Source organism: Salvia miltiorrhiza, chromosome 8, assembly GCF_028751815.1.
Source record: "Salvia miltiorrhiza cultivar Shanhuang (shh) chromosome 8, IMPLAD_Smil_shh, whole genome shotgun sequence".
Classification (NCBI taxonomy): Eukaryota; Viridiplantae; Streptophyta; class Magnoliopsida; order Lamiales; family Lamiaceae; genus Salvia; species Salvia miltiorrhiza.
This window is the reverse complement of record NC_080394.1, coordinates 7,901,652-7,921,381: the sequence shown is the minus strand read 5'-3', so window position 1 is coordinate 7,921,381 and position 19,730 is coordinate 7,901,652. Positions and strand designations below refer to the sequence as shown.

The 19,730-nt window shown below is 36.6% G+C and overlaps 4 protein-coding genes across 11 annotated transcripts in view; all 4 read right to left on the bottom strand.

Annotated features, from left to right (window-relative positions):
* LOC131000554 (uncharacterized) overlaps window positions 1-19,730 on the bottom strand; it is a 407,676-nt gene that overhangs the window by 89,609 nt on the left and 298,337 nt on the right. The window lies entirely within an intron of this gene.
* Window positions 38-3,480, bottom strand: LOC131000602 (exosome complex component RRP41-like). Its single transcript, XM_057926612.1, has 7 exons — window positions 3,205-3,480; window positions 2,235-2,313; window positions 1,502-1,604; window positions 1,275-1,395; window positions 896-984; window positions 535-684; window positions 38-329 (listed from the first exon to the last, which is right to left on the bottom strand). Exons 1-7 carry the CDS (start codon window positions 3,341-3,343, stop codon window positions 240-242), a joined length of 771 nt encoding a protein of 256 aa, XP_057782595.1. The 5' UTR covers window positions 3,344-3,480; the 3' UTR covers window positions 38-239.
* On the bottom strand, window positions 4,298-11,178 carry LOC131000551 (receptor-like serine/threonine-protein kinase NCRK). Of its 6 annotated transcripts, none has more exons than XM_057926532.1 (11): window positions 10,686-11,178; window positions 8,376-8,477; window positions 8,018-8,109; window positions 7,685-7,801; window positions 7,113-7,229; window positions 6,571-6,843; window positions 6,188-6,429; window positions 5,800-6,096; window positions 5,412-5,648; window positions 5,080-5,307; window positions 4,298-4,989 (listed from the first exon to the last, which is right to left on the bottom strand). In XM_057926532.1, exons 3-11 carry the CDS (start codon window positions 8,085-8,087, stop codon window positions 4,699-4,701), a joined length of 1,872 nt encoding a protein of 623 aa, XP_057782515.1. In that variant the 5' UTR covers window positions 8,088-8,109; window positions 8,376-8,477; window positions 10,686-11,178; the 3' UTR covers window positions 4,298-4,698. The 6 variants fall into 6 exon arrangements, with proteins under 6 accessions (XP_057782515.1, XP_057782511.1, XP_057782512.1 ...); XM_057926528.1 differs by having other exon boundaries at window positions 9,506-11,108; XM_057926529.1 differs by lacking the exon at window positions 10,686-11,178 and adding an exon at window positions 9,095-9,498.
* Window positions 14,430-19,565, bottom strand: LOC131000539 (E3 ubiquitin-protein ligase WAV3-like). 3 transcript variants are annotated; one of them, XM_057926510.1, is made up of 2 exons: window positions 19,046-19,565; window positions 14,430-16,791 (listed from the first exon to the last, which is right to left on the bottom strand). In XM_057926510.1, exons 1-2 carry the CDS (start codon window positions 19,286-19,288, stop codon window positions 14,854-14,856), a joined length of 2,181 nt encoding a protein of 726 aa, XP_057782493.1. In that variant the 5' UTR covers window positions 19,289-19,565; the 3' UTR covers window positions 14,430-14,853. The 3 variants fall into 3 exon arrangements, with proteins under 3 accessions (XP_057782493.1, XP_057782494.1, XP_057782495.1); XM_057926511.1 differs by having other exon boundaries at window positions 14,430-16,788; window positions 19,046-19,563; XM_057926512.1 differs by lacking the exon at window positions 19,046-19,565 and adding an exon at window positions 17,985-18,180.

Genomic DNA, 19,730 nt, shown 5'->3' with positions numbered 1-19,730 from the left:
AAGGGCTTCACATAAATTAGTATATTTGGCCTGCAAATTTAGGAAATGGATCATCTATATGCATCAGCAAATCCACCTTTGACAAATTCCATCCGACTTCGTCAAAGGAACAGGACACAAACATCATCAAAATTCACGGTTTGAACAAAACTATGATGCTGGGCAAACATTTTCTTACCTAAAACAAAAGAGCAGCAAAATTTATGTTGACAATGAAATATTTATATAATTTTCTGTGCCTAATCCTGTGGAGCAGAAGCAGCTTCTTTCAGACATGATCTCATGATCTTCCCCAGCTTGGAACAAGCATCAAGGCATAACTGCATTGCCTGCAAACAACATCACTTAGCTTCCATCTATGATCACCATAGTTTCTTTCTGTGATTTTGTAATCTCTACTAATATCAAGTTTTTCCTATCCAAGGCTCTAAATGTGCTCGTTTCAAACATTGGTTTATGTAGAACTTGAAACTGCAGACAAGCACCAAAAATTTGAAGACCTATAAATCAATTGGACAGCATGTTTCTCTATACCTCGTTTATCTTCGTTGTTGACCACTCTCCGGTGACAGTCATCTGCGTGACCTCATTACGCGATGGCATGCAAGTGATCATAAGACCCCCATCTTGATGGCTTTCTTCTTCTGATACAGGGTCGATGAGAAGATTCTTCCCGATACATGACTGTGCATCGACATGTAAAATGGTAAAATATGATGAATGAAAAGCATATCATGTAAATTTGACATTTGTATCTGATATATATATTTGAGATTATTTTAGCCTATATAACTAGTATGAAGAGAAGAAAGCCACAATCATAATTACATACATTTGAAGGAATTGATCACACAGAAATACAAGGAAATAGAAGGTACAAGTATACGAATCATACCACAGAAACAGAGGCAACCATGTCATACAACATGATGCCTGCATCTGCAAGAGCAAGACTGGCACACGATGTGATTACTGGAAGATCACCTGAGACAAACAATATAGGGTTCTTCTAAGCATTGCAAATTTGCAAGCATTATTCCAAAAATGTCTTAACAGTGACTACCATCGGATAGTCTAGAAATCAAGAAACATAATTCAACATTTCAAAAGAGACAGAGAATTAAGATGAAATGTTAATCGAGCATCTTAATTAACTAAAATAATATTGTTTGAGAAGAAGACATCAAAGATATTATTTTGATCTCTGATTCCTTATAGTTCATGAATGAATAACAAAAGAGTTTGCCCAAAAGAAGCTCAAAGCTAATACTTACTTCCTCCAGATTCCAATACCAAAGCAAAGACATCAACAGTCGTCTTAGGGAAAGATTTCAGTATAATGGCACCCTCCAGAGCTTTGTGGAGCATTGACGAAAGATCCTTAGTTTCTGGAGTCTGGATGGCAAGCAGCAAAAGTTTCAGATACATAGAGAACTAGTTGAGTACGGAGAGGAAGTGAGTACAAAAAGAACACCATCACAGAAAAAAGAAGATGGTTAACCTGACCACGAACAGGAGAAGCAAAAGTTGTATAACTGACGTTACAATTCAACCGCCCATCATTACTATACATCATAGCTTTCTTACTTTCCCTGGGACCAAAGCTGAATGAAAAAGATAGAAAATTCAACATTTCGTCGTGCTCCATTATAAAAAGATAATATCTTTAAGCAATTTGGTAAAGGAAAGACTAAGACACCTTATCTAGTAATTTCATCCAAAACTAATAGAGGGGGGGGGGGTTAATTACCCACAAAACTCTACATCTATCTCAAATGTTTACATTACGCCTATCTGATTCAAACTCCATATCTAGAATTCAGAGGACAATAAGTTTCTTAGAGAGATCTTAAATCAGGAAGTTGATAAGAAGAAGAGATAAATCAATGGTTCTTCTGCGAAGAGATAAAAACCATTAGAAAAAATTAGGTGAGTGGCCTAAAGACAAGAAGGCAGTATTTCAGAGTTTATCTTAAACTTTTCCAACCTTGGAGCAAAATGAAGAAACCTAATAAACATCAAGCAGATAAATGATATATAAACTTGGAATTCGACACAAAGACAATGTGTTGAAGGCATATTCCAAAACTTTTCCGTTTTTAAGAGTAAACCTTTTATCATCCTTCCAACTGAAAAATACTAGAAAATGTAAAGACTGGTGAATAGCATTGCAAACATAAGGTTCACTCTAATAATAGTTAAAGTGCCGTCTATCAGATTAAGCATGTACTTACACAGATACAATGACCTTGGTGTTTCCGAACTCTGCATAAGCAGACCCCGAGGCAGAATTCACTGCGCCGGTCTTTAAAACTGCAAGATTCCAAGCACAGCGATCGCCAATAAGTCATAACATAAGAGTATCGTGTAAACTATACTCGAGAATATTGGAAGCAAGTTACAAATGGCATAGACAACAAAAGATTAGAAAAGGCCACAGAAGCATAAAGCAACATTGAGATTGTAACAAAGCGAACCATGATTTTGGCAGACTTGGAATCTTTAGTTGCTAGATATAATAATGTTACAGGCATTTAATATGATGAGGCAGTATAAGAATGCCAACTAAATGAGCCAAACAAACAGTATGAGAGAAATAAGAATGCAAACACAATAATATCTCACATCTCACTACGAAACATGATAGTAGAACAAATAGGTCACATTAAATCTGCTTCTTAAAGGGGGGAAACTGCTAAGTATAAGCCAAATCACGCAAAATGAAAGGTGAAATTTGTACTGAACTTCTCAAATGCAATTTTCAATTTAGACAGGCTCTACACTTTCCAACAGTCCAGCAAATTATCAGGAATAACTGATCTTATATGAGATTCTGAACCCTCACAACGCCCAAAATATAAACTTGCAGCTGCATTCCTTTCCCATATATATTTTTATTATTGTATCAACCTTGAGTGAAATAAAACCAAATACTAGGAGAATTAGAGCATTACAACAAATAAGAATAAGATAGTAACACATTGATAAGAAAAAATTTCACGTTATGCAGCAGTAACAATTAATCAACGGCAGCAAAAACATAATACCAAAAATGAAGAGCACAATTTCATAGCAAAATCTATCACCCCAAATTTCTGCATATGTTATTCAGTAATCTCGAAAGGGTACAGAAAGCTTATGCGAAAAAATTGGAACATTGACATAGAAAAGAAAGAAAGGGCTATAGCGAATAAGGATACGTACATGCAGGGCGGCACTGGTGGAGGCCGCGGCCGTCGGGTCGGACCCATTCAGAGTCGTTTTGAATCGAGGGCCTCTTCTTCCGCTGACCGGTCATCGATGGCGAATATGTGGGCGCCGCAGCACCAGGTTTTCCGGCCATTGCAGTTTGTGTGTGCGTTGGTGGGTGTCGCCGTGCCAGGTTTTCTCCCCTTAACCTTTTTTCTTTTCCTTTTCCTTTTCTTTTTTGTATTTTCACTTACTAACACATTTCTTTTTTACTCTTTTTTTTCAACTCGTTGCATATGCTAAATATTTTGTTTTGAAGCAATATTTTGGATTTATTTTTTATTTTCTCCGAAATTATTGTTATTATGTTCGTAAATGGAGTATAGTTTTTGTGTATAACTGTATAATAGATTATTTATTTCGTATAGTTTAAAATTTGTATTTCGTTGGGTAAATACTAGCTAGAAAAAAGATTGATAAACTCATCAATTTCTTTTCTTAAGTGTGAATAACCCTAATCTGAACTGCACAGTGGTGCACCAATTCAACATAAAAATCTAAGTGGACTGCAAGATGTCCAAGTTATTGATATTGATTAGAAGTTGTCATTTAATTTGCCACATAAGCGTCAAACTAGATTTAATTCGAATGAAATTTAAAATTATGAAAAAATTAAATTAAATAAAAAATTAATAATTTTATAGGAAAAATTCAAAAGTCATGTGTAAAATAGTAAAAGATAGAGCAAAGTTCATAATATTTGTATGCATTTTTCCCTCACATTAAAATGTTTTAGAAATAAGAATATTTATTGTTAAACTTCACTAAGATTACCAATTAATATTAACATTAAAAGTGTTAATTTTATTCAAAATAGCTCTTGATAAAATAGAATGATCTCACTACTCACTAGTCCAGTCATAGTTAGGCTGTTTATATTGTTAAAAATCTTAATTAGAATGTATGAAAAGTTATTTCATTAAAAAAAAATCAGCTCTCGCATTGGTGCATTGGTATTAAATTTATAATTGCAATACACATCAAATATAGCCAAAAAAGAAACTGAACAAATGTTTTTGAAGTAATGATCAGATCATCTGTGTTTAAATTGTACCAAAACAAATTCCATGATTTTAAATTACTAATTTAAATATAGTGGTACAGCAATATACACGAAATAAGTGAAAAATTACTAGAATGAGTGTTGAATATACTACCAACCTAAACCAATAAAAGAGCATTTGATGAGCTCCTGCTTCCACTTCCACCCATCCTTTAACCTCCTCGACACTAAACAAACCCAATCCTAGCGCATTTTTTACAACTCAAAATCAAGAATAAAAAAAATACAATGAGAGCCATCATACAAAATGTAATGCTCATTCCATCTTTTGGTTCTTTTCAGATGCAACACTTTACTTTTTTGTCTTTTTAATTTATTTTTTCCTGTTGGCGCTGTAAACACGCTTTCTAGGCACGTTTGAAGCAGCTGCAAATGTGTATAGAGTTTTATGTACCTGCGTATGAAATCTTGACAACATGGGACTCAAAGTTTGGCAGGCAGAATGACTCCAACCGTGGCTCCGTTAAATCCACCACTTCGTCGTCTTGGAGGCCCCGCGAGCTTCGTCTCTTTGAAGTGAGGAGCATGAGCTTCTCCACGTCGGATGGCGAATCATCTTCCTCCTTCTCATTCTTGATGATCTCAGAAGTGATTTGCTTGATCTCTTCTGTCGAGGAGGAGGAGGCGTCATGAAGATCTCCATCACTCATCTCTGGATTCTCACTCTTCATTCCACACTGACAAATCAAACACAAGATTAGAAGACATGTTCAAGAACAAATTAGGCTACATTGTATAGGTACTATATATGATCATCAGATAGATACCTGGAATGCACGTAGTGGCAGATTATTCCGTTTAGATCTGTCTGGAGCGATAGTCGAAAGAATCTGGACCACTTCACTCATTGTTGGTCGAGAATCAGGATCCAACAGCAGGCACTCCTTTGCTAAGTAGGCCATTACCTGCATCTCTTCTTCTTCAAACTTGCCTTGGAGACGCGGGTCTGGCAATTCTTCTATCACTCGCTTACTGTCATGCAGACGAGCTGTTGCCTGCAACGCAATTATAATAAGTTTCTCTTCTCATTCAAACATACCTATGAGCAGACAAGCTACTGTGTATCATGGCTAAAACATAACAAGTCAACTTTCCATACCCATATCACGAGACTTTCTGCCCCTTTGTTGGATGACTTGTGGATGGGCTTTCGACCAGTGATGAGTTCAAGAAGAACTACGCCAAAGCTGAAAACATCAGACTTCAAAGAAGCTCGTCCAACAATTGCATACTCTGGTGCAAAGTAACCAAAGGTCCCTTGCATTCTATCTGGAGAACTGGAACAGCTGAGAATGCCATCATTCTGAAGGTGTTTAGCCATGCCAAGATCAGTAATCTGCAGGCATAAACATTGAGTCATTGAGTAGTCACGTATACCAAGCTGAAAAAGAATACATTAGTGTTTTGCAATGATACCTAGTTAACTATAGCTTTTAATCATAACTATCATGTAGTTAATTTTGCTACTGATGAAGGATATTCCCTACCTTGGCTTTCCATCTTTCGTCTAAGAGAATGTTGGTGGATTTGACATCTCTGTGCAATATTCTAGGTGCAGCAGCATCATGGAGATACTCCAAACCTCGTGCAGCTCCAAGAGCTATTGAAACTCGAGTATTCCAACCCAAACATTGGCCTAGTTCCCCATCGAGACATTCCCTGAGATTACCATTGGGAATGTACTCAAATACCAGTAGTCTCTCAGCATTCTTCCCTTGGTGTTCCAAGCAGTATCCAAGCAAAGGAACCACATGACAGTGGTGAAGTCTTGCAATCAGTTGTATCTGAGTGAAAAAAGAGGTGTTGTATTCACATCCTTTTACTTACTAATTATGAAAATTGTTTTGACTGACAAACAATAAATTAGTTTAGTACCTCAGCCAGGAAAACATGCTCTGCGTCCGGGCCACCTTGTCTTTTCATTTTCTTGACTGCAACCGTTCTACCATCTCTGAGATTACCACGGTAGACGTGGCTGCATCCTCCAACTCCGACCAAATTAGTATCAGAAAATTTGTCTGTTGCGTTTTCCAGCTCAGAATATGAAAACTGTATTATCGTTCCATGCAGTGCTTTTGTTCCCCTTCTCAACAGGAATGGATTCTGGGGAATGCACCCTTTAGCCAAGAGAAAACAAAGCGAGAGATGTTAAAAATCAATCATGAGACCTGCTTCAGTTGAATAATTTACTTGTGAAAAAGAAATAGCTAGAATCAGAAAATATAGTCCAGAAAAAATTGGTAGACATGGATATTTACCCATAAAAGGTTTGGCAGAAGAATCTAGATATCCTTTGTATACTGGCATAGGAGAAGAACCATGGCTCATCAAGTTTACAGCACTACTACAACTTGTTAGTCTATCTGATGAAGATGAAGCCCATTGAACTGGATGCTTGTCCTTCCGATAGACATGCCATAACATTATAGCAGCCAATCCAATGGCTGTCAGGACGAGACAGAGTAAGAGAACTATGAAAACAACTTTGACTGGAATGCGTTTCTTCGAAGGTTCCAACTCGGATAAAGTCCCTGTAAAGACAATATGCCATAGTATGAACACATCACTTTTGCAAGTGAACACTCAAGATTCTCATATATCAAGTAATTGAATAGGCATAGTGTGATTGCCCAAGCTAATTTTTGAATTTTTCCATAAACTGGCAGAAGATATAGCAAAGAAGGCTTCTCAATCAGTTGCTGATACGAAAATCACATTCACGTTCATTGTCAACATTGAAGAGTGATAGACTGATAAAACAAGTTGCTACTAATCATATCATCAAGCTTTGAAGATTTACCAGCATTACAATTGCACGCTGTAAAACAGCTACTGCCATTTTCTTCACCTACTAACCTAGGTAGCCCACCAGCATTGCAAATGCAAGTCCATCTATTTTCATCTGATCCTCCTGCAGCTGCATGTTAAGAAAAAAGCAGGTCAAGGAACTACCGCAAAAGATTATGCTCCATAAACAGAACAGTGGACTTGATAAATAGACAATTATCCAGAGAGAATGTGAGGAGCCTTGAATATGTATCTGTATCTTTACATCAAACATTTTGGTCCTTTGTTTTTGAGTTACACAAATACATTCTCCAATAAATATTAGGAACTCCATGCATGACGTAGATTTACATTAGTTTATTCAATTTTCAATGTATCTACTTGAAAATATCAACCAACGAATGAACTATTTCTATCATCTTTTGCAGTTAGTTCTCTATATAATATATTCCATTATAGTATGTGGGACTCTCTTTGTCATACACAAGGAACCATCAGAATAAGAGGTAGATATTCAAATATAGGGACTAAGTTACAGTCTAGCCAATAATGGAAGCAGATAAATATCAAGAGAAACTGTGATACCAGGGTTACAATCACAGGAAGAAGAGCAGTTTGCCAGGGCAAAAGTCAAGGTTTGTTCACGCGCAATAGAACAAGTGCATGTCCACTTGTCCGTGTCAGAACTTGTTGCTGGCCCATCTGGTAAATGTCAAAGACTGTCAGTTTGCTGCCATATACTGCCAGTAAGGCACTTTGATGATGTTATAAAAATCAAGAAAATGTGGAAGACGTGTTGTTGATCCTATATAATGCTCCACATATACAACTCATGTTAAATTGGAAGAGTCTGCCTGTGTATAAATAAATGGTAATGTAGATATGCACTCTAGTACATGTGTATTACTTAGTACTTACCAGAAAGAGTCTGCTGAAACCAGACCACGGTAATGAAACAAAGAAGTGTGATTTCTACCCGACGCCCCATGAATTCAGCACTAATAACAAAACTGAAATTGAAGCGTAAATAATAAAAACCAACAAAATATTAACAAATTCCGAATGTAGATTTCCAATCAACTGCATTGTAGGTAAACAAATATATTTGCACAGACAACTTAAACATGAGAGAAAATGAATCCCAGTGTTAGATTGTGAGGGAGATAAGACGAATAACCATGAAGTACTATAAATATTTCTAGCAGTAAATAAATACTCCTGTGTTGCTGTGTATTGTTTAATTGTAATTTAAAAATTGGAAAAAAAATAAACTTACTTGCATTTTGTAAACTCTCAACCAGAGCTAGATTGTGTTTGATGTACATTCATTTGTTCATCTCTTTAAGCCACAAACCTTGAACTTGTTCTTGCTGAACGTCTAAGAATTCACCAGGCAACATTTGTCATAACAACATATGCAGATAGATTAATTGAGTAAGATGATAACTGTCTAAGATAAAACTTCTATGAATAAAACATATGTCCATACTGTAGTAAACTCTTATCAAACCATAGTTCCTTTTCAAGTGACAATCCCCCCATCGATGTTTTTCTCCGAAATCTGAGAACTAAGAGCACTTGACTATTTGGGCATCAATTAGACTTAGTTATCATATTTCTAAGCAGATAAACATCTATGACACTTGATGATCGATAAATGTACTGATGATGTAATTCCCTCGAAAGCAAAAATTGAACAACCAAATCACAAGTGAAAAGTTTGGCGGATATGACCTTTTTTTCTTTTTTTTACACGGTTGGCCAACAAATTTCTTACTTCTTTGGCCCACAATGTGTAAAATTTTCTGTCCTCTTTCAAAATGAACTAAAACACAAAATAATTTTGTCTTATACAATTCAATTATTTTTAGCAGAAATGTGCAAAAACTTCCAGCACAGACGAAGCACATATAACAAAAATCATCCTACCATAATTGCAATAATAATAAAAAAAAAAAAACCTCGTTCTATACCATCTCAGATAATAATACAAACCTTATAAGCTTCATTGTAGCTTTGACGAAACAATATGCTATCTTGCCGATAGAGATCTATCAGCTTACTAAGTTTATTTGTGCATGATTGGTTGAGGACTAGTCTGAATTTTTGGCTTCCAAATGCAGTATGTGTAACAAAACCAACTCAAATGTAAATATGTTATGCAACTCTGTAATTTATGAATCGCTTACTCAATTCTGTGTCCAGGTATTGAGAAGAGGGGATGAACCAAAAATAAACATTGTGAAAATGATCTAAACTGATTGACTCAAAATGAAAAGAAAGCTAAAGCCAGGAAGGCGGTGGAAATATTACAATCACATTACTCTTATACATTGTTTACTGTTAATCAAACGATCCAACGTCATTATCGAAAGGTATTTAAAGCAAAAGAAGGGCCATCCTTACCACTTAATATTTCAGACTTCACGCATGATAAGACGAGGTGAAAGCCAAGGGCAGACCAGCGGAGTATTTTATCCAAGATTGTTCATATATAGAAAGACATCTCAACTAACAATTAAATGAAAAAAAAATATGCAAGAAAAAGACATGGATTTGGCTAGAAGAAAATCATGGTTCGAAAAAAAGATATTGTACATGAGTATAATTTGGCTCATCAACCAAACTCGGTGAAAGCAACTACTTCTCGAACTGACAGAGACCCCTCAGCAATCATACTGGACAAAATTAAGGGGGGAAAAAATACAGTGTATTAACATCAGCATCTACACTAATATATCTCATTTGACCCTGGTTTAGATAAGGTAATAATGGATTCTAAGTAAAGAAAGAATAAATAACACGTCTATGATTGAGAAAAAAAATGCCAATAAATTTACATTCTATGAATGGTCCAAAGCAGATATATGCCAACGGTTAGGAAAGACTTTGCTTCCAAGACATATTCAGAAAGGATGTGAGTCCACTAGTTACAGTACACATATTTATTTAGTTTTAATTTTTTGAATGATGAGGCGCATGAAAAAGACATGTAGTATTGTTTTCTCTTGACCACACTTGTCGGTAGAATTTAAAATTTTATTATAACACATCAAAAATTAATAATGTAGAGAAAACAGAGAAATGAAATAATCCGAATCATAACCTCGCCTTATAATCAATGAAGCCAAGTTCCAAGCTGACAATTTTTCTTTTACATCATTCAAAAAAATCGGGATTTTCAAGAATTTATAGAAGAGCAACTAAATTCCAAATGAGAATTACCCTCACGCGCGAGCGCGTGCCCCTGTTTCTCCTGTTCCATTGCTGATATTCCGAATTTCAAGGCTAGCATTATCTTGTTGTAAATTACGATTGATAGAGCATATATGCAGTAAAATGCAAAAGATTATGATTTGATAATTCTAAAATAACCACATCGAAGAATACTGGTGTCCAGACTGTGCTTCACTAACTGCACATTGCAGCAGATAGATAAAAGCTGCAGAACTAAAATCGATTTCAAATAAAAGCTTTTTTTTAATTGAGATTTACGAACGTAATTGATAAAATACTGGATAGCCACCTCACCATCTACTTGTGAGCTAATCCTAACAACATGTAAACAATTAGGAGCTAAGCATACCTTTAGCAACGGAAATTTGACCAAGAAACTCGTAGTTGCAGGATCAAGTAGAAATGTACAGCTTTCTCTCTCTCCCCACAGCAGCTGCGCCTGCGCATATACGCATGAAGGCAACAAGGGAACTCAATTCCGCTTAAAAAAATCTGATCCCTCGCATTGAGAAGAAAACTCTGCCGCTCCAATCTCATGAAATGCGGAGAATTGGTAGCAAATTAAACACAGCTAGCTAGACACGATGTGTATGTAAGTCGGCTGCACTAATATCTTACATGTATCTCACTGTGTGTCCTATCTCGGTAGCGAGAGAGAGAGAGAGAGAGAGAGGGTTGTAACGGTGAAGGGGTTACAGCATGAGTGAGCACAGATGTCTATGCAGGAAGCCCAGCCCAGCTTAAAACCACGTGGCGTTTCAGATTTCTCGAGGCTGAAGACTTCCTGAATTTTTCAAATGCTGGAAGCGCATTGCACCGCTCCTTGATTTTGGATTTTGAATACAAGGAGCGGGGTCGCCAAATCCGATCCACGGTCTTGATCGACTGGATCTGCTCGGGAGGGCCCATAACAAGACACGTGTCTTTCTGTCATTTGATGGAGGTTAGAAAAAGTGTTTCCGACCATGGGCCCCCGCTAGGTGCATTTTGGGTAATTTTAAACATAGCCCCCAATTTTCTCACTATAGCCTTTTATTTTAAAAAATAAAAATAAAAATATGAGTGTACTATTTTACCCTAATAATTATCATTTAGTAAAATTTATAATAAATTAATATATTAAAAATATTGACAAATAGCTTATTTATATAGCCCCCAACTTATTAATCTAGGAACATCAGAAGAACATAATTGCTAAATTACATTCTAAAGTGACTTTCTCACCTACGTTTTCTCCTTCCTCCATTAACACCCACAGATTCTCATTTCCAACTTTGTCTCTCACTAGCATATCTGGGAAAAACTCTAAATTCTCTTGTTTTCTCATCATTCGGTGAAGATCAAATTTCCACAATTTTGAAATTCTGAAAATCTCCAATGTTATCAATCCCAATTATTTATGATTACATGATTCTTAAAACTCTAATTGACTACTCATTTCTCTGTTTCTTCCTTTCACCTTTCCTTCTTATGTCAAGTCATTCTCGTGCATTATATCAAAGCAAGTGTAGTGAGAAACTTTTTTGTTATTTGACCATCTTTACATTGCAATCCACAATTTTCATGTTGCTAATCAGAATCCGATCTTGGGCTCGGAGAGATGTCACTCCGGCATTTTATTTACATTAAAATTTCATTCTCGTTATATATGGAGAATTAGAGAAATTGTTTAAGTTCTTCAAACGGGTACTGCTCTCCAGTCAAAGTCAAAAGAATTTATTCATGAAGATTCTGATAATTATATGTGTTGAGAATAAAAAGTCAGCAGACAAATAAAGTTAGTCAAAAGATAAAGTTAGTCAAAAGATAATCAAGGATCCCTTAATTATAGGGATCCTCATGATGTTGTAGGAATCCTCATGATGTTGTAGGAATCCTCATGATATTGTAGAAGTAATATTGAATATCAGCTCCCTTCTTAATACTATAAAAGGGATGATTGTATCAGCAGGAAATAACAAGAAATACAAGAACAATATTCAAGAAACAAATTCTCTCTTCTATGATGATAACATGTTTTAACAATATGATTGCAGTATCAGGGAAGAGACAATCCGAAGAATTTCCTTGAATCAAAACTTTTACGCTTGTTAACTGCCTCAACAATCCTTGGAAAGATTACTTTGAATAAAGAAAACTTAACAATGGCAGTCTCTTGGAAGATGTAGCCTCCACGTTTTCCAGTCTTTGATTAGGGGGTTATGTATGATTATTTTTAATGGAGGTTATATATGATTAAGAGATTATACGTATTAATTTTGATAAATTTATTAATTTATTACAAATTTTAAACAGAGGCTACAAGGATAAAATAGTATAATTATAATTGTTTTTATTTTTTAAAACAATAAGGGGCTATGGTGAGAAAATTGGGGGCTGCATTTAAAATTACCCGTGCATTTTTTGGCTCGTCTGTGAAAGTGAGGGCGCTTGTGGGCTTTATTCCCTTTTTGTCCTTTTCGGGTTTCCTTCCTCTCTTTTTTTTCTTTAAAATTAATAGTGGATTTTCATTTCCTCTTAATTACTCGAATCCCTACACCTTAATCTCCTCATGTAATAATGGTTGGAAAAAAAATGTATACGTATTATCCAACTATCGTTCTGTTTGTGCCCATTTATATTTCTTTTTTTATAATTTATAATTACTAACTTATTTTCATTATAAATGCGATTTATTCTTATAATAGGATTTATATTACGCTAGATCCTTTGCACCTTTTCATCCTATGCAATTTATTGTTTTCATTTGTTCTTATTTTCAAATTTATGTATTCATTAAGAAATCTTTATTGTTATTATTGAGATATGGAGTAATTAAGCATTTTTTATTTTTATTATTACAACATTTCTAATCTTATCATTTTAATAGAATACGAATATATAACATCGTCACCACCCGTTGCACATGGATTTCTTGTTGCTCGGGTGTCATCCTCGAAGTATCCATGAATAAAATTATGTTGTCATGGATCTCTCCCTTGAGCCGATTCTTCGTCTCGTACCCCCGATGATTTTTGCGAGATTTGTGCACGTCTCAGTTGGTAGTATGGACCAAAAAGATAACCAATCCAATTTAGAGAAAAATAATCGGGGGGAGTTGAGATCCATTGAAGAACAAAGTGAGAGATTGAGAGAAAGTTGAGGGAGAAATAGAGAAAGAATGATTTATGAAGTATAAGGGAGGATAATTTAATGTGAAAATAGTGTAGAAATGGAGAGGTATTTATAGAAGGAAAAAAAAAAAGGCAAAGTATCGTTTAAAGGAAAAGAAAAAAAATTAATAAAGACTGAAACTAGCCGTTGAAAGCAAAAGAAAAAACTAATAAGTTGAAATAGTCATTTCAGATTTTAAAATTAACACTCGCCGAATATAAAGTCGGATGAGTCAAGGTCAAGCTCATCCCATCGAGTCAAGCCTCTAAGCCAACGGAGTTGGCATAGGTTGACTTAATGTATCGGCTAACTCGAGTTAGGCTATTGAGTTAGTTGATGTGGCTGCTCTAATGCCCAAGGCCTGAGGTCCTGGGTTCAAGTCTACCATCGCACAATTTTTAAATTTCTGTATTTACTTGTGTAATTTATCAAAAAAATACGATAAATGTGTTATTTGCTACTTCTCCCTTGATTAAGCGACTCTTTCCGACTTTCAGCAATGAATTAACCCTAAATGACTTTGATGTAAAGATTATTTTCTTTCTTACCTGCAATAATTACTTCACAAATATTTTTTAGAGCTTATGGTCTTTAAATGACAAATTGATAATGGTTTTCCGATTTATGTTCATCCAAAACGGTCTATATTACTTTGATTTGTTTATGAAACATCTTCAAGAAGTTTGTACGGCAAAGATTTGTTTATCAATAATCTCCACGAATTTTGTAATGTAATTAATATCCCGCCGTTTCACGTGATTGAAAGTTCAAGTCTTCTAACTTCACAGTTTAGTTGGACTAGGCAAAAGTCTAAGAACACTAATTAATAATACTACTTTCAATAAAAATTAATGACAAAATCTTCAGACAAAAAGAAAAGTCAATCGAACACAAATCAAATGCTGAGCTATTTAACAAAATGCGCATTCACATAGAAATGTGATAAATGTCAACAATATCATCCATTGAGAAGTAAATGCAAGATAGAAAACTCCCACAAAATCACCCCTTCAGTTGATGTACATTATAAATGTGGAAAATATTTTCATTAGCGTGTAAGTCTAAAACGAATAATATCATACTAACTACGAATCCGATGATTACGAAATACTAAATTCCACTCCCCCAAAATCACCTTGCATGTACACTTGAAGTTAATATACCCCAACCCATCAACAACAAACAAACAAAACCACTCACAATCCTCTTTCCCTTTTTACCCCTTTGTCCTTTTTATTACAAGCCCCCCGCCCAAAATTTTCAAGCCAGCAGAGATATCAGAATGTAAGAATGAATAACAAATCTAAGAAGGCATGACATGATAGAATGTGACAGTCTTAGCATATACCCAACATAACAAGGCATCAGCTGGGATGCTGCTGCTGCCTTGCAGGGAAAGATCTCGTTGGCCTGATCGTCGGTCGAGGCGACGGGTTACCTAAGATCATGGTCTGGGACAAATTCACCATGTCCACCATGGACGGCGTCTGGTACGCATGAACGACACTCCAGCTGTCCGTGGAGTCGCCTCTCGCAGTTGCCCTCTGCCAAGAATGCGAACTCAGTCCGGACAGGACGTAGGCTCTTCCCGATGTTTCGTAAGTCTGTCTGTTTCCCATCCTTTCTTGCATTTCCCTCAATTCAGCATCCAATGCGGTGCATAATCTGTCTCCGGCTCGTGCTGACGCGGATTCTGAGAGCTGTTTACGGCAGTTTTCTAGGATGGCAACGGCTGAAGTTAGATCACCTTGCTCTGCGGCGCCTCTAGCTTCTGCCATGGCTTCAGCGGATTGGAGCCTATTGCGCTGCTTGTCTACTTCCATCGACACCACAACTGGTCCGGCTGCAACAGGCCGTTGGATGGTGACATCATTTGCAGAATCTAGTGTGACTAGATTCTTGGAGATCGGATGCTTGTACACACATTTCACTTTGATGAGTGGCATCTCATTGCTGCTGGATTGAGTGATGGGGATATGAGTTGTCACCAGAAAATCCCTTTCTTCTTCAGCATATAGATCTCCAACCTCAATTTTGCCTTTTCTTTTATCAGATGCTAGAATGTTATTGTAGCTTCCGGATTTTATACCGGTGAGTTGCAGGATTGGATCAATGCACTCGACTTCCACTCTTAGTTCCTGCACGACGACGCTTAAGAGACCCCCGATGCACTGTGCAAAGGCATCCTGAATCACGTTCTCCGCCTCTATAAAAGAAAATGTTCCACCAGAAGTTTCAGAGATTGAATGCATCGAGTCTGCATCATGATCTGCACCAAATCCAAATGCATGCACAGGAAAATGAAGACCAGAGGCATTATTTCTGTGCATGGAGGCTGGGAGTAACGACTGATGATCGGAGCGGGCGTTTCCACCAGTAGGAGAGGTGGTGGTGTACGTGTCTTGCCCATCAGATAACAGTATGATGCTGCTGACTGGATTTTTACACTTGCGCTCACTCATCACCTTGGCGCCCTTCCTGAGGCCATCAGCAATGTTCGTCCCTCCGTTTGAGCTTAGAGAGTTGACGGATTGTAGTGCTTCGTGCTTTCCATTGTGAGTCATCCTACGGAGTGGAAAGAGACGACGTGCTGTTGAGGAGAAGGCGATTACAGATAGCCTATCCGAAGGACCTAAGTTTTGGATCACAAACCCCATTGCTCGTTTAAGAAGAGCGAGCTTGGTGCCAGCCATGCTGCCACTGACATCAAGCACTGTGACGAGATCAACTGGAGCTCGAGAACCTGCTCCATCAGTTTCAGAATGTTGCATTGCCGTTGCAGTTGGCGCTTTCAGATGAATCAGAACAGAAAAGTTATCGTGGGATTTTGATTTTAGAACAGCAGAAACTTCCGGATACGTTTTAACTTCGACTGCTCCTGTAAAATGATCGTCATCATTGGGCTTACTGGATGATCTATTGGTGATGCCAGTGCCACAGGGTAAGTCACCGCAAATTTCATCATCATCATCGAACACATCAGGTTCGACAACATGAAACAGAGAAGAAACGTTCCGATTGCTATCCATTCGTGGAGAAGGGATTCGTCTCACTAGCCGCATCAAGGACTCATCCTGAGGCCAGGGCACATTGTTTATCCTATCTCCCCCATTAGATTTATCAGCAGAAGGACTCTGGAAAGGGACCTCCTTCCATTTTGCACGGCAAACGGGACAACTTTGTCTTCCATGCTTCACATTGGATGCAATACAATGAAAATGAAACGAGTGCGAACATTCTGCAGTGAAAATCGCATGCCCGTGGCCAGGTTTCATGGTTCCCAAGCATATTGCACAAATCTTCTGCAAAAATGAGGACAAGAAAGGATTAAAATCAAATCATCGGACGAATGCTGACAGAGAGTTTGTACATAAGCAAACTGCATAAATATAATAAATCTTGCTATGGAAATAATCAAGCCGATAGTATGTAAAGCATTTAAGGGCAAGCATATTAGAAGCATCTTCAAACGCAGTGTTGCTACACACCAAAGAGGTTGATGTTGATTTGAAGTTTCTCTCTTTCACAATTGAAGTCAATTTAGCACCTTGCTGTATTTCTTAATGAGTGGACTTATAAAATAGCCATTTTAAGATGGTAAAGATTAAAAAAAAAGCCGCTAACATAAAAACGATAAAAAAGAAATAGTCACTTTTACTGTTTTACCTCTTAATTCATGACCAAGTTACTAAGAATAAGTTTGGTCGTGAATTTAATTTTAAATCACCAATTAAGGACAAAACAGTACTTTGTATATATGTTATCTTTATGGCTATTTTTTATCTTTACAATATAAAAATGACTATTTTGATATATTAACTCTTAATAATCATGAAAAAAGAATCTGCCAACATATGCTCCTTGTCACATCTATGCAATAGGTCAAAGTTGCAAATTATGCCAACTCATGGCTTCCACATATTAACTTCCATATTTTTCAAAATTCTCATCAAAGTCAAAAAGGAAATAAACTCAATCAAGTAATAGCATCATATCAAGTTAGCATTCATTTAATATTTAACAATAGTTCCATTAACAAAAATATAGTACTTAGTATAATTTTAGAATTAATTGACATAAGTTTCCATCCAGTATATGCATACATGACATCGTGCACCAGTTGAGATATGAGAGACACTCTTACACTCAAGATGCATATTTAAGATTCTTGGAGATCCAAGATAGGAGAAAAAAAACCAGTTGATGCGTCAATGAAATGCTAAAAGAGATGCTCAGCCAATCAATAAAGTCAAATCATGAATGTCCAAAATAGAGCAATGCAACAAATAGCCGTAAAGTAGACTTAATCAAACCAAAGTCATTAACTTTTATACTATAATAAAGGGAAATATGCAGGCTCCCGGAACTGCTAATGAAGATTTCGAGGCATTAAAAAATTGTAAGAAATGATCTAAAGCAAAACATGTATCAAAAGAAGCAGAAATCATTAGCCACAATAAGATTTGTCATTCACTTTACAAGCCTTTGGCCTTACTTTGATGGAGTTTTGTTGCATGAAAGCTCTCAATCAATGGTCAAGGTGAAGATTAGTATTTTATAAAAAGGGGTGAGAAATGGGCAAATGTGTATTTGTCATGTGCGTGAGTAACAGTTATGTTGCTGACCAAGAAAAGCACTTTCTTTTCCTCCTGTGAGAGAAGGGCAGAATGAAAGGAAAGATTTCACTGTTGCTCCCCTTTTAGGCTTTTTACAATAAGGCCAGAATCAGCTGATTATGGACCTCAAAAAGCACACAGGATCATTCGTCAAAAATAGTATTTCACCAAACCAAAATAATTATAAAGAAGTATTGACATGATAATATTAAAGAAAATGGCACATCATTTGCAATAGAGGAATCAAATGATAAAAAAAAAAAATTGTAGCCAAGTACATACACGGGACATGTATTGAAGTAATAGTAATAAGGAAAATAGCGCATTATTTGCAATAGCGGAATCCGACTACGTCTTAAGGGGACCTCCACCCACTTTATCTGCATCTGACTACACAGAAACTGAAAACTACATTACAACAAAGTCCTAATTTTTTTCTGACAGTTCATATGCATAGATTTGTAGAGTTGTTTAGCTACATTATCATTATCATTATCAAACCCTATTTCTCTGCCCCACGTGGTAGGAACACCCTTTAAGCAAATTCAGCCATCACAATAAAACCACTATAATTTGTTCTGTGTTTTTTAAGAAAACTCCTTGAGATAAGGAAAAAAGTTGTTGGAGAATGAAAAGAATATTATACAAAATGCAAAGACGAATCCCATTGAAATAATTGTTCACGAAAATCCCATTGCAACAATCATTTAAAATTCATGTAAATAGTGCAAAAAGCCACACAATTAGTACAAACAAAAAGCTTAATCTTTTCACTAGAAGGTTTAGTAAAATTAAAGAAAAATATAAGAACAAATTCAAGATCCGAATGACAAGCATCAGAAACTGACGAAAACAATTAATGGATGATTATGCATGGATAAAAAACAAAAGAAAAAAGTCCAAGTTTATCAACAAAAAAAATAAAATTTCCGTTTTTAACCTTGGAGGATTTGGAGGATTGCTTAGGCAAGCGGAGGCCGGAAGAAGATGGCGTGGGCGTAGTAGGCATTTGCACCCGGTGATCCGAGTCCCGCGGCGTCGTCGGAGACAATGAGGCGGCTCCGGAAGATCTCGCCGGCGGCGGCGGCGGCGGAGAATCCTCAACCGTTCTCGGCACGTAGAGGCAGGAATTCAACTTCAACCCTAGCGCAATCCTGGCTTTCGTCCATTTGCTCCCGCCCATTTTTTCGCAACCGCCTCAAAACCGATAATTACACATATATGGATACAGAAATTTGAAGAAAGCAGAGGTATATCAAACAAGCATGCACGCATGTATGGATTTCTCCTCTTCCGGAAACAGAAGGAATTGCGAAATGGGTGACGATTTATGCAGAAAAGAGATCTCCATGGGTGGAATTTTGTGTGTGTTTATTTGTGTGTGCGCTTTTCCTCTCCGGTTTTTGGGATGGGCTTTGAACACGGTAACCAATGGCTTTACGTTTCGACAAATCTATATTTATATATTTAGTGTGATGTGTGCATAACTGTATACATTTATGGGGGAGGGGCAAAATCGGAAAAGTGCTTATTTTTTGGGATTGGATGAATTTTGACCTCGGACAATTGGACTTCAAATTTTGGGCTTTTTGGGAATGCTTGTAAGTTTTTTGGTTTTCTGTAGT